Here is a 13,971-nt window from a genome sequence, read left to right as displayed (position 1 = left end):
TATCTAGGGAAACAGAGTACGTCAACTGTCTGACTATGTCAGGAGGGACTGGGTCCATCCATCCTCAGCCTGGAAACTGATGCTCTCGGCATGATCTCTCAGCCCAGCCTACCTTGCAAGATGCTTGTTGTGTAGGAAGTTGGACAAGGACTGGAGTAGAAGCTGGGAGACCATCAGTTCTAGGGCCGCCTTGCAGTGATGGATTTCAAAAATTTTTACTACCGGTTCTGTGGGTGTGGCTTGGTGCGCGTTGCATGGCTTGGTGGGTGTGGCAGGGGAAGGTTACTGCAAAATCCCCATTCCCACCCCACTCCAGGGGAGGGAAGGATACTGTAAAATCTCCATTCTCCATTGGGGAAGGTTACTGCAAAATCCCCATTTCCTCCCGATTTGGGAGGCAGAGAATAGATGGGGGCGGGGCCAGTCAGAATTTTTACTACCGGTTCTCCGAACTACTCAAAATTTCCACTACCGGTTCTCCAGAACTGGTCAGAACCTGCTGAAACCCACCTCTGCCGCCTTAGCTATGAAGCCAAAGGATCATCTTGGCCCGGTCATTTTCTCTTGGGAAGAAAGTATCGGCAAGCCTTTCCAAACACTTTGCCAAGAAAACTGTATTCCTGTAGTCGCCAGGAATCAGGGGTGACCAGATGGACTTTTACCAACAACAATGCAAGGAAATACCACTGGCAACCCTAAGTAGCCAAGAATGCTGGGCAATCAGGCCCTTTTGCTGCAGGACGTTGGGTGCAATCTCGCTCCGTTCTTAATCTTCCGTTTGCAGAGGGCCTTTGCCAGACCCATCAGCACAACGGGAACAATTCAAGGATATGGACAAAGAAAGCAGAAACCACACAGCTGTCACCGGGAGCAATGGAAACAAAGCTATCTCCCATTTGTACTGACACCCGGGCTCCCTGGAAGCCAAAAAGTGTATTAGGGCAGGGGAGGGGTGGGTGGGGAGGGGGCACACAGGAGACACAGGGACACCTGGCGGGTCTTGGGGATCAGTACACGGAGGGCTGGTCCATGAAGTGTGATCAGGAGGGAGAAGGACAAAAAAAAAAAATAGAGCCCCACACTTAACAGATTGGAAGGGACCTTGGAGGTCTTCTAGTCCAGCCCTCTGCTTGAGCAGGAAACTCTGGCCTAGACCATTCCAGACAAATGGCTGCCCAACTTATTTTTAAACACCTCCAGTGATGGAGCACCCACAACTTCTGAAGGAGAACCATTCCACTGATTAATTTAACAGATTAATAGAGTTGGAAGGGACCTTGTAGGTCATCTAGTCCAGTTCCTCTCACTGTCAGGAAATTGCTCCTTAATTCTAAGTTACTTCTCTCCTTGATTGGTTTCCATCCATTGAGAAAATTCTAGTTTCCTTCAGGTGCTTTGGAAAATAGGTTGGGTCCAGGGGTGAAATCCAGCAGGTTCTGACAGGTTCTGGAGAACTGGTAGCAGAAATTTTGAGTAGTTCGGAGAACCGGCAAATGCAACCTCTGGCTGGCCCCAGAGTGGGGTGGGAATGGAGATTTTGCAATATCCTTCCCCCAGGAGGGAAGGGAATGGACATTTTGCAGTGTCCTTCCTCTGGAGTGGGGTGGGAATGGAGATTTTGCAATATCTTTCCCCTGCCACGCCTACCAAGCCATGCCCACAGAACCGGTAGGGAAAAATTTTGGATTTCACCCCTGGTTGGGTCCCCCCCCCCTCGTCTTTGTAGGAGCCCTTCAAATACTGGAAGACTGCTACCAGGTCTCCCCTAGTCCTTTTCTCTAGACTAGACAAACTCCATTCATGCTACCGTTCTTCATATGTTTTAGCCTCCGGCCCCCGTAATCCTCTTTGTTGTTCTTTCTGGCTGGGGAAATTTGGGGAGTTCAAGTCCACGAGTCTTAAAGTTGCCAAGGTTGCACACCTTGCTTTAGAGCAGAGGTCTTCAAACTTGGCAGTTTTAAGACTTGTGGACTTCAACTCCCAAGCTCTGCTGGCTGGAGAATTCTGGGAGTTGATGTCCACAAGTCTTTTTTTTTTTTTTTAATTGAAAAAGTTTTACAAACAACAAATTTTTCCCCCATTTCCCCCCCCCATCCCTCCCCAGCCCCCCCCAAACCCTCCCTCCCCATGACTTCCCCAAGGTGAAATCCATCCACATTATATTATGTCATACTTTACCACCCCTCTATTCCCCTCCCTGTGCACTATAAGTCTTTACATCACAATAAACTGTTTTACCCCCTATAAACTATACATTTCTACACAACATTTAGCTAAAAACTATCTGGTACTTCCTAGTTTGATATTTATTCTGCACATAATCTATCCATTTCTTCCACTCCCATACGTAACTCTCTTGAGTCCGGTCTTTTAAGTATGCTGATATCTTCTCCATTTCTGCGAAACTGGCCACCTTCAAGGTCCATTCTTGAATTGTAGGCACATCAATCCTTTTCCAATATTGACCAATCAGTAATCTGGCTGCTGTCACCATATACAATATCAATTTTGTTTCACCCACTGAAGATGTCCACAAGTCTTAAAGCTGCCAAGTTTGAAGACCTCTGCTCTAGAGCCCTTTGGCACTCATCGACCCCCTCCAACCAGATCTGGAAAAAAAATTGTTTTCTGCTGGTCCTGTCTGTGCAGCCCCTTCACCTGACAGGGCCTGGGAGGTGATGGCCTCTTCCTACCATCGTCAGGGAAGCTTTGGGCTGCTTCATCCCTCCTGAGCTTCAGTGGTGAAACTTTTCCAGCTGGCCCTGTGGTGGGATGTTTTATAACATGCCGGTGGAGTCTGTGGCATCTCTGGTTAATTTATGTTGGTTTTGTATTTGTTTATTGATTATATACAGGTAGTCCTCAACTTAGGGACGCGGTGGCTCAGTGGCTAAGACGCTGAGCTTGTCGATCGAAAGGTCGGCTGTCCAGCGGTTCGAATCCCTAGTGCCGTGTGACGGGGTGAGCTCCTGTTACTTGTCCCAGCTTCTGCCAACCTAGCAGTTCGAAAGCAGGTAAAAAATGCAAGTAGAAAAATAGGGACCACCTTTGGTGGGAAGGGAACAGCGTTCTGTGCGCCTTTGGTCTTGAGTCATGCCGGCCACATGACCACGGAGACATCTTCGGACAGCGCTGGCTCTTCAGCTTTGAAACGGAGATGAGCAGCGCACCCTAGAGTCGGGAACGACTAGCACATGTGTGTGAAGGGAACCTTTACCTTTACCTTAGTCCTCAACTTATGACCACAATCGAACCCAAGATTTATGTTGCTAAGCAACACAGTTATTAAGTGAGTTTTCCCCCATTTTACAACCATTTTGCCATTATGAAGCAAATCATTGCAATTGTTAAGAGAATCATGAAGTTGTTAAGCAAATCTGACTTCCCCCATTGACTTTCCTTGTCGGAAGTTGTCTGGGAAGTGTACAAACAGAGACCCAAGGACAGTGCAACTGTCATAAGTACATGCCAGTTGCCAAGCCTTTGAATTTTGATGACGTGACCATGGGGATGCTGCAAAGTTGTGTGATAAATAGTCGTAAGTCATTTTTACCAGTGCCGTTGCAACTTCAAATGGTCACTAAATGAATGGTTATTAGACAAGGGCTACTAAGTAAATAAATAAATCATGTCCCTTTCTAATACTTCTAAAAGAACATTCAACTGATTTTATCTCCCATTTTTTCTTTTATGCAGGTATTTTATTACCTACCCCCATGATGGTGAACCTATGGCACGTGTGCCAGAGGTGGCACGCAGCACCCTCTCTGTGGGAACATGAGCTGCCGCCCCAGTTCAGCATGCGTGCATGCCTCCTACCGGACAGCTGGTCTTTGGGTTTCTGCTGTGCATGTGTGGGGGCCGGGCACGCGCGGGGGACCTGCCCTGGCATTCACAGAGGTGGGTTGCACATGCACGGGGCGTTGCGGGGTGGTGCATGGGGCTGGGGCCCGCATGCGCATTGCATTTTTGGGGTTCACGCCCACGCATGTGCATCCATTCACACACAGGTGCATGTGCTTTGGGCACTCGGTCCGGAAAAGGTTAGCCATCGCTGTCCTACCCTTTCCCTTCCAGTTTCCAATTTAATAGAAGCCACATCAGTGGTGGGTTGCTCCCGGTTCGGCCCGGTTCGGCCGAGCCGGTAGCGGTGACGCTATTACGTCACCGAACCGGTTCTCTTGCTTTGGGAGCTGGGCCCTCCCGCCTGCCCCCGCATTATTCTGATCTTATATTTCTTCTTTTTTCGCCCAGCTGAGAGGTGCGGCAGAGCAGATTGCCACACCTCAGCTGGGCAGATTCGCAACGCGCGCGACTGAAGAGGCGATCACGTACGAAGCACGCGCACAAAGAGAACCGGTAGTAAAGCCGGTTAGAACCCACCCCTGAGCCACATTAATTTAACCTGGACTTCTTTTACCTTTTAGCATGGGCATCTGGCATTCTGTCACAGGTTTCTTTGTTTTCCCTGGCACACGGCACACTTGCTTTGGATCAATCCAGGCCTTTTTCCTAGAATTTGCTTCTAAAGATGTCTGGGAGAAGGCCTGCAGACAAACAGGCAGAGATATTCAAAACAACATGTTGGGTTTTTTTTTTCTTTCTCTCTGCAAAAAGGAACAGACTGTTAAGCTTCTGGAACTGGCTAGAACTAGCCCCACTGGTTTCTTTCTCTTCCTTTTCTTTCTCCTCCGTGCTCTCTTTCCCCGTCGGGACCTCTTCTTGGGATCTTCTTTGGGTGAGTTCTTCTTCTGTAGTAGCAGCTTCCAGTTCCTCTTTGCTACTTTGTTCGTCTTCTGACCCTCTCAGTTGGTCAAGGAATTCTTGAGCCTCCACCAGACTATTTATTTTAATTCTCCTCCCTTGCCAAGTAATCAGCATACCCTCCGGCAAGGTCCATCTAAAAAGTATATTCCTTTTATTCAGCTGTGTGGCCAGGAATCTGTAGTCTCTTCGTTGTTCTCTCACCCTCCTCGGCACTTGCTTCAGAACAATCACCTCCTTTTCCTTATAATTAATCGGTTCTTCTTTTACCATTTTATAAAAGATATCCTTAACTTTCTTTCGTGCGAACCTTATATGTACCTCTCTGGGTAGTTTGTTCCGTCTAGCGTAATTCGTCTGTACTCTGTACACCTCGTCCAATTCTTTTATTATGTCGTTTGGATCCTGTTGGAGCACCTCCGCTATTAATTCCGCCATTACTTGTCCTAAATTTTCGTCCTTGTCTTCTGTAACGTTTTGGAAACGCAGATAGAAAGAGGCCTTGTCCATTTCCAACTGCGTAATCGATTCCTCCAGATCCCTATTCTGGGCCATTAATTTTTGATCTACTGTCTCTAAATCTTTCTCTTGTTGTTCCACCTTAGATTCTATTTTTTGTATTCTCTGTTCGTTCTTTAGAATGGCTTGTTGTATGTCACCCATTTTCTGGTCAATGCCTTGTATGTCTGTTTTCATTTCCTGATGATTATTAGACATTTTCTCTTGCATTAAGAGCATTGTCTCTTGAATCATTGCTAATGATGCCTGCATCGCTTGCATTGTTGGGATCACTGATGTTTTCTCAATTTTTGGTAGCCCTTCCATCGATTTTTGGGTTGCAGGGGATGACATTATAATTGTGGGACTTGAGACGCTGGAGGTTACTTTCTTTCCTGTTTTTGCCACAGTGGATGCAAAACTTGTCATCTCCCTAAGCACTTTCGCCTGTTCTTTGACTATCCTTTCTATGTTCCTCCAAACCGTCATCCACTAATTGACTTCCCTTGCTTAGTTTAACAGTACTAAAGAAAAGAAATTTTTTAAGATATTCCCAATTTACAAGACAAGTAGTAATGGTATAATCGACCTTTTCTCCACTATGCTGCCCACTACTTAGCTTTGTTGACTAATCATTATTTGAAAGCTGTGTTTCTAATTTAGCTCAACTCCTAATTATCAATTAATTAGATTCTCAATTCTTAGAAAGAAAATACCAATATATATAATATATAATATAATATAATACCAATATATATAATCAATAAATTAATACTCAATGTCCAATCAGTAGACCCTTAATTAATTGATGTTATAAATTAAATCACTATTTTATAAAGTTAATCCTTAGTAATATTAAACACAATAGTCAATCAATAGTCAATCAATAGCCACTCTATGCTCACAGCAATGAAAAATAGAAAAACAAGACACAAAGAGTAGCTGATAAATAAATGATAGATATATAAATAAGTAAATAGTTAAATAAATATATATATAAATAGGTATATAGATAAGTATATAAATAGGTAAATAAATAGAAGATAATAGGTTCTAGTATGTCTATACAGGTATTTAGATATATTAATTAGCTATGTTGTATTACTGCTTTTAATACTTTGAATATATAAATACTTTGAATAATTTAAATACTTATATAAATATTTTGAATACTTTAAATGTGTAGAAAAAAAAAGAAGAATAAATATGTATATATTGTAGTCTTAGACTATTTTTAAAGTAATAACAATATGTATTAATACAGATTTAAATTCAGGTCTTCTTAGTCCCTTCAAGTACCACACTTATTAAAGTCTATGCAGGAAAGTACATTGATTTAATATCACCCTTCTACTTCTCGCTTCTTCAGGATCTCCAACACCTTGTAAAAAATAAGTTTAATTATTCCGTTGTTCTCTTCCTGGTGCTCCTTCCTTCCTCTCTGGCTCTTCGTTATTCCTCTCGTTGGTATCAAGTATGGTTGCACTTCCGGTCCTAAATTTCCGGTCGTTCTCCTCTCCAGTCAGCAGAATCTCTTCCCCACGTCCTTAGAGCTCGATCTATGCAGCAAATTAAATCCAAAAAGGTAGTGCCGCTGGTCCGCTTGCCGATCTTTCCTCCTTCTTTCTTGCCAGCCTGTCTGCGATCTTTTTAGCTGTCAATCCTCCTCCTTTCTTTCAGTCGCCGCTTTTTTCCTCTTTTGAGCCCTTCCATTCCGACCCGGCCAGCGAAGATTTATCCGATCTTCCGATCTCAAGCGCGCTCTGGAGAAAGTGGTTGCTGGTGTACTCGCCTCTCTTTCCCGGAATCTTTGCTTCCCCTCTTGTTGGCTATCGTGGCTTCAGGTCTGCCATTAAGAGGCAGACGCGCCCCGTTAGCTTGACAGTGGAAATCGGTCGCGCCGGGTGGGTTTGCGCTCCGCCACTCGACTCACTGAAGCCCCACTATTATCCGCGAAGCCCTCCAGGCTTCCACGCCTCGAACGGTCCCCAAAACGTTGCGTTAAGTGGCAGTGGGAGAGAGCGATCACTCTCACCACGCCATAACACCACGAGTCACCAACCGGAAGTCTTGAGAAAGAAAGTAGCGAAGCAGGGAAGAAACAAAGACTTCAAAGAGCAGTTCGAGCTAATACCAACCTCAAATTTAAGTAAATCAATACAAGGCAACAAGGATGGACGATTGGAAAATCCTATCGATTAATGTAAATGGACTTAACGATCATAAAAAAAGAAAAACCTTCTTTAACAAATTAGTTATACAAAATGCAGACATAGTCTGTCTTCAGGAGGTACACATTAAACAAGAACACATAAAATATTTGGAACATAAAAAATTGGGGAATCTTTATACCTCTTTAGCCATGAAGAAAAAGAGAGGGGTGGCACTATATATTAGAAAAGAGATGAAGACAGAACTGAAATATGCAGACCCCAAAGGTAGATTACTAATTGTTGAAATTGAGAGGGGCAATTCGGCAATATTAATAGCAGCGATCTATGCCCCAAACAAAAATTTGAAAGAGTTTTATAACAAAACAAGAGAAATAATAAGAGGATTGGATAACAACAATATCTGCATCATTGGGGATTTCAACGGAGTGGCAGATGCGTACAAAGATCACAAAAGACCCAGAGGTCAAAAGAAAATAAGGAAAAATTTACCAAAAACTTTCTTCAACTTAGTGGATGAATTAAACCTTGTAGATATCTGGCGAACACTACACCCCAATAAGAGACAATACACCTTTTATTCTAACCCCAATAAATCATGGTCTAGAATAGACATGATGTGGGTAAGCAGGAACTTGGGCATGGACATTGCGTCAGCGGAAATCTTACCCAATACCTGGGCAGACCACAATCCACTGGAAATCAGATGGAAAAGTAGATATAAGAGAAAAAACACAAGATGGAGAATGAATACACAATTTTTGCGAGATAAAAAAAATATTGATAAAGTTAAGAGGGAGTTAGAAATCTTTTTTGAAGAAAATGAAAAAGAACCAATGGACCAGGGGATAATCTGGGATACGATGAAGGCCTATTTAAGAGGCCTAATGATATCATACGGACCATACAGAAATAAAGAGAGGAGAGAAACTCAAAGAATATTGCTAGAAGAACTGGCAAAGGCAGAGAAAGAGGCGCAACAAAACCCTGACAATGAAACAACAAAAGAAAACTGGATGAACATTTGTCATAAATTAAATATAATAGATCAAGAAAAACTAGCATATAATATTAAGAGAACAAAACAATATTACTTCGAGAATGCCAACAAGCCAGGAAGGTGGTTATCCTACAGAATCAAAAAAGAGAGAGAGAAAGGAATTATTCTCCAACTAGAAGACACCGAAGGCCATATCACAACTAAAGAAGAAGAAAAATTGGAAATAGCACGCGAATTCTATGCGTCTTTATATAAAGAAGAAGATATACCCAAAGAGAAAGTAAAACAATATTTATTGGAGCAGGGAATGCCACAGATTGGAGAGGAGGAAAAAGAGATGTTGAACAAAGAGATCACATTAACAGAGTTAAAGACTGCAATTGCCAAATTGAAAAAGAACAAATCTCCGGGCCCGGACGGATTCCCAGGGGAATTATACAAAAATTTAGAACTAGAAGACATTCTACTCCCAAGAATGCTCCAAATTTTTAATGAGGCCTTAATGAAAAACAAAATACCAGAATCTTGGAGAGAGGCCTATATTACACTTTTACCAAAAGAAGGATCGGATACCAAATTGATACAGAATTATAGGCCAATTTCACTTCTCAATACTGATTATAAAATATACATGAATATATTAGCGGAAAGATTAAAAAGAATTCCCAATAAGATAATACATAGCGATCAGAATGGGTTCCTCCCAGGGAGGCAAATTAAGAATAACACAAGGACGATTCTGGATGTGATAGAATATTATGAGGAACACCTGGAAAAAGAGGTGGCATTAGTTTTTTTAGACGCACAGAAGGCTTTCGACAATTTGAACTGGGAGTTTATAAAGCAACAACTGAACATAATGGGATTTGGACAAAATTTTACAACTACAATAAATACGATTTATGAGAAGCAAAGGGCCAATATTTTAGTAAACGGTGAACTTACCAAAACATTTCAGATCAGCAAAGGAGTAAGACAGGGATGCCCAATGTCACCACTTTTGTACATATTGGCATTAGAAGTGTTATTGAAGAAGATTAGGGAGAGTGATCAAATCAAAGGGCTTAAAATCAGGAAGGAAACATATAAAGTTCAAGCGTTTGCGGACGACGTTGTCCTAATTATGGAAGAACCGGTGGAAACAGGCATACAAATATTGGAAACACTCGATAAATATGGAGAAGTAGCAGGACTCAAATTAAATAAATCTAAAACCAAAATGCTCACCAAAAATATGACGAAAAACCAGAAAGAAGCCCTGGAGGAATCTATGGGAATCCAAATTGTGAAAAAAGTTAAATATTTGGGAGTATGGATCTCAACAAAGTACCTGGCCCTCAAAGAGGACAATTATGTCCCCTTGGTAAAAAGCATAAAACAAGATTTAGAGAAGTGGGGGAAGTTACAAATTTCCTTCCTTGGGAGGATAGCGACAATTAAAATGAGCATCTTACCCAAATTGTTGTACCTGTTCCAAACAGCGCCAATTAAATTTGATAAAAAATTTTTTAGTGAACTTAATACTACTATTAGGAAGTTTATTTGGGGAGGAAAAAAACCAAGAATAGCAATTAGGACCTTACAAGATAAAAAAAATAGAGGAGGGCTTGGATTACCAATATGGGAAACATATCACAAAGCAGCAATTCTTGTTTGGTTAAAAGAATGGGCGACGTTAGCGAACAAAAGAATTCTAACGCTAGAAGGGCATGATCTCCAGATGGGTTGGCATGCCTATTTATGGGAAACGGGGAAAAAAACCAAAACACATTTCAACAAACATAAATTGAGGGACATATTGAAGTCAACGTGAGAAGAAATAAGACGAAAACACTATACTAAAATTCCCAGCTGGCTTTCAACCATGGAGGCGATAATTTACCCAAATGTCCTGGACCATGGTAAAACTGTAAAATATAAAGAAATCCTAGATGAGGCAGGGAACCTCAAAACATTAGAACAATTAAAAGAACAGGGCACTTTTGTTGAATGGTGGACATACGCACAGATAAAATCAAGATACAAAAAAGATAAAGAACAATACGGTATAGAAATGGGAAGCAAAGATTTTGATAAAATTTGGATGGGTACAGATAATAAATTATTAGCTAAAATATACAACTATTTAGTAGAATATGACCTGATGGAAGAAGTGGTTAAAGGCCCAATGCTAGCATGGGCCAAAAACACTGGGAAAAACATAAATTTGGAAGAATGGGATCAAATATGGAACAACAATATAAAACTTACCAAGGCAACTACTTACAAGGAGAACCAGTATAAGATGATTTATAGGTGGCACCTAGCACCAGCTAGGATTGCCAAGATTTACCCTAACTCAAACCCAAAGTGTTGGAAGTGTGGACACCAGCAAGGTACCTTTTACCACTGCTGGTGGACCTGCTCTCAAGCAAAAAAATATTGGAAGATGATTTGCAATTGGCTTTCAGAAATAATAGGTGAAACCTTTGAATTAGACCCTAAAACACTTCTCCTGGGAATCCTTAAGACGGAAATGGCAAAAAAGAAGAAATACCTGGCAGTGCATATAATAACAGCAGCAAGAATCGCTTTCGCTCAACAATGGAAAGAGAAAAATATACCAACTAAGGGACAAGTAATCGGCAAAATAATGGAATGTGCCGAGATGAATAAATTAACATTAGAAATTAATGACAGAGAAGATTCGGATTATTACAGCGTATGGGATAAGTGGTACGGGTGGTTAGAGAAGAGGAAATTGAAATAAAAAGGAAAGAGACCAGAGCAAGTACAAGAAATAGAAAAATGAAATAGTAAGAGAAGATGTACTGTGGATGGTAGGAAATATAATAAGGCAAGGACAGGTTACATGGGTAAGCAAAAGACATAATTTATGTATTTACTAATTTATTGTTAAAGATTATCACATATACATACACTAAAAATGATATGTGAACAAATTTTTTTTTTTTTTACCATGTAACTGGTTTGCAAAGATTATCTACTTATGTATAATATGTACAATTTGTATTTATTTCTTTTTCCATACTATGTAACCGGATGGATAAAATTGTATTATTATAATTTCTTACAATAAAACATTAAAAAAAAAGAAAAGAAAGAACTAGCCCCACTGGCTGTTAAGAGCGGGGAGTCAGATGAAAGATTCAGTTGCATCGAAACATTTGCAGAGTAGAACAAAATGCTCTCTAATTCCCTGCACTGCTAATTTCATTCTGATGGATAAATTAAAGAGCACAATGCAGTTGTCTAGTAAACCGCCCCAGCTGCACTTTGCAGGTTCAGTTTGATTTTAAAAAGCAGATGTTTCTTGCCCTTTTAAGGAATACTTCTGAAGAATTAAGTCTTTGTTAATCAAGCTCATGATGGTCCTTCCTTCCTTTCCTTCCTTCCCCTTCCTTTCTTTCCCTTCCCTTCCATCCCTCCTTCTTTCCTTCCTTCTTTTTCCCTTCCTTTCTTCCTTTCTTCCTTCCCCTTCCTTCCTTCCTTTTCCCTTCCTTCCTTCCCCTTCCCTCCTTCCTTTCTTCCCCTTCCTTCCTTTCCTCCCTTCCCCTTCCTTTCTTTCCCTTCCCTCCCTCCTTCTTTCCTTCCTTCCTTTTCCCTTCCTTTCTTTCCTTCCTTCCCCTTCCTTCCTTCCTTTTCCCTTCCTTCCTTCCCCTTCCCTCCTTCCTTTCTTCCCCTTCCTTCCTTTCCTTTCTTCCCCTTCCTTCCTTCCTTCCTTCCTTCCTTCTTCCCCTCCCTTTCCCTTCCTCCGCTCTCCCTCCTCCTTTCCTCCCAACTGAAGCAGTCCAACAACCAACGTGCTGCTTTTCCATCCATTATGTGGAATTCAGTGATACACTGCCTTTGAACAAGAGGCTCCACTTAGCACAGGGCTACTATTAATCAAGCTTTTCAGTTCATGAATGTCCAGTATCCCCCCATCTCTAAGCAGTTGCCACCACATCATTCAGTGGGTATGAATTATGAACAGCAAAAGAAACCCTAGAGTTTCAACTGACTTTTTGTCAAGTCAGTTTCACAGCAGGGAGGAGAGCGCAGAGGAAAAAAAACACATTTCTCTCTGCTTTTCCAATACAATGTATACTCTATTTTTAAGCAAAATTCCTGAAATGCCATTCCTTGTATAGAAAATACAAGGAGAAAAGGAGCTGGGCTAAACAAAATCGCCTGCGATCCATCAAGGCTGATGTGAGGATGATAATCGGTTAGTTTTTAGCACTAGAAAACACAACTGGATTAGCTTTCCTGCCTGACTCTTTGTGCTTTCTCCATTAAATTCAGGATGGTTTTTTTAGTATCTCAACAACCCTGTGGAGCAAGGTGGGGATAAACCTCTGAGAGATCCCTGCCTTAATCCAGGACCAATTAGGGTTATGATTTGGGATGATTTGGGATTGAAGAAGTGCCAAATTTTCTACGAGTTGATTACAATAATAGTTTGTTAACAGAATGTTTTGGAATTTCAGTCTTGTCTTTCTGTGTTTCTTTAACTATTTTGTTATTAACATAGTTTATAGATGACTGGCTAACAATTCGTACGTAGCTTTAGTAGCTTAACAGTTTAAAATTCTTTTGGCCTGTTTCACAAGGGGTGGGAAACTAACATTGTTGTGTTATATTAAACAGCATTCAACTGGGTAGGATGTAATGTGTTTGTTCTTTTTCTTCTTTTTTTTTTTAAAGACACATTCTCTTTTTAATGTTTTTTGTTGGGTCTTTTTTTTTTACTCTTTTGTCCTTTTTGAATATTTTGGCATTTTGTGCTTTAACCTTCTTCGAATAAACTAAAAATCTAAGTTAAAAAAAAAGAGAGAGAGACCCACTCCGTGGAAAAGGTTATTCAAAAGGTCTGGTGAAAATTTAAGTTCTGTCTGCATCATGAATTCTCCAGAGCGGCTGCAAAAGGATCTGGAAACATGTCTCTCTGGCTTTGTTTGCAAGGCTGACCCTGCTAATCGGGTGACGGCCGAATGTTTTTACCCCTTTGGACTAACAAAGACCACTACGCTTTGCAGACTAAGGTTTATGCAACATGCTGACTTATCAATCATGCTTTAGAAATCAGGATAGCGGGGTTCACACACAATGTTGTATAAACAGAGGCATAGAATCAAGATCACGTGAAGTATTAGCGCCGCTTTACAAAACCTTAGTAAGGCCACACCTGGAATAGTGCAACCGATTTTGGTCACCATACTACAAAAAAGAGGTTGAGACTTTGGAAAAAGTTCAGAGAAGAGTAACTAAGATTGTTATGTCCTTATAAGGACACCCGCCCGGATTGGCTGCCAGCCTCAGGCGGGAAGTTTGAATAGCTGTCTAGGGGCGGTGCGTCTGCCGGAGAGAATATAAGGAGAGCTCCGGCAGCGCACAGCCAATCTTGTTACTGTTCAATAAAGTTACTAAATGTATCGAGCTGGTCACGTCTTCATTTCCTGCGCCTGATCTAACACTGGCGACGAAGGACTAGAGAAGAGAACCTGAGCAAGACTCGTGGCACAATCGCCTAACCGAGCTGAAGTCACTCAACCG

At 41.5% G+C, this 13,971-nt stretch overlaps 1 protein-coding gene across 1 annotated transcript; it reads right to left on the bottom strand.

Annotated features, from left to right (window-relative positions):
- Nucleotides 1–4,400: 4,400 nt before the first annotated feature.
- On the bottom strand, nucleotides 4,401–5,786 carry LOC148112085 (uncharacterized). The gene is made up of 2 exons (XM_087878596.1): nucleotides 4,657–5,786; nucleotides 4,401–4,547 (listed from the first exon to the last, which is right to left on the bottom strand). The coding sequence occupies exons 1-2, from the start codon at nucleotides 5,749–5,751 to the stop codon at nucleotides 4,401–4,403; spliced, it is 1,242 nt and encodes a 413-aa protein (XP_087734722.1). The 5' UTR covers nucleotides 5,752–5,786.
- Nucleotides 5,787–13,971: the final 8,185 nt, after the last annotated feature.

The sequence above is a fragment of the Pantherophis guttatus genome, chromosome 14 (genome assembly GCF_059756535.1).
Source record: "Pantherophis guttatus breed Tessera chromosome 14, ASM5975653v1, whole genome shotgun sequence".
In the NCBI taxonomy this organism is placed as follows: domain Eukaryota; kingdom Metazoa; phylum Chordata; class Lepidosauria; order Squamata; family Colubridae; genus Pantherophis; species Pantherophis guttatus.
The sequence above is the reverse complement of the archived record's forward strand: the minus strand, read 5'-3'. Positions and strand labels throughout refer to the sequence as shown.

Excerpts from the sequence above, each read along its gene's own strand:
- LOC148112085 (XM_087878596.1), bottom strand. The coding sequence starts at position 5,751 with ATGACGGTTTGGAGGAACATAGAAAGGATAGTCAAAGAACAGGCGAAA. Across the intron at positions 4,548-4,656 it reads AAGAGAAAGAAACCAGTGGG|GCCTTCTCCCAGACATCTTT; the intron begins GCTAGTTCTAGC and ends GTTTGTCTGCAG.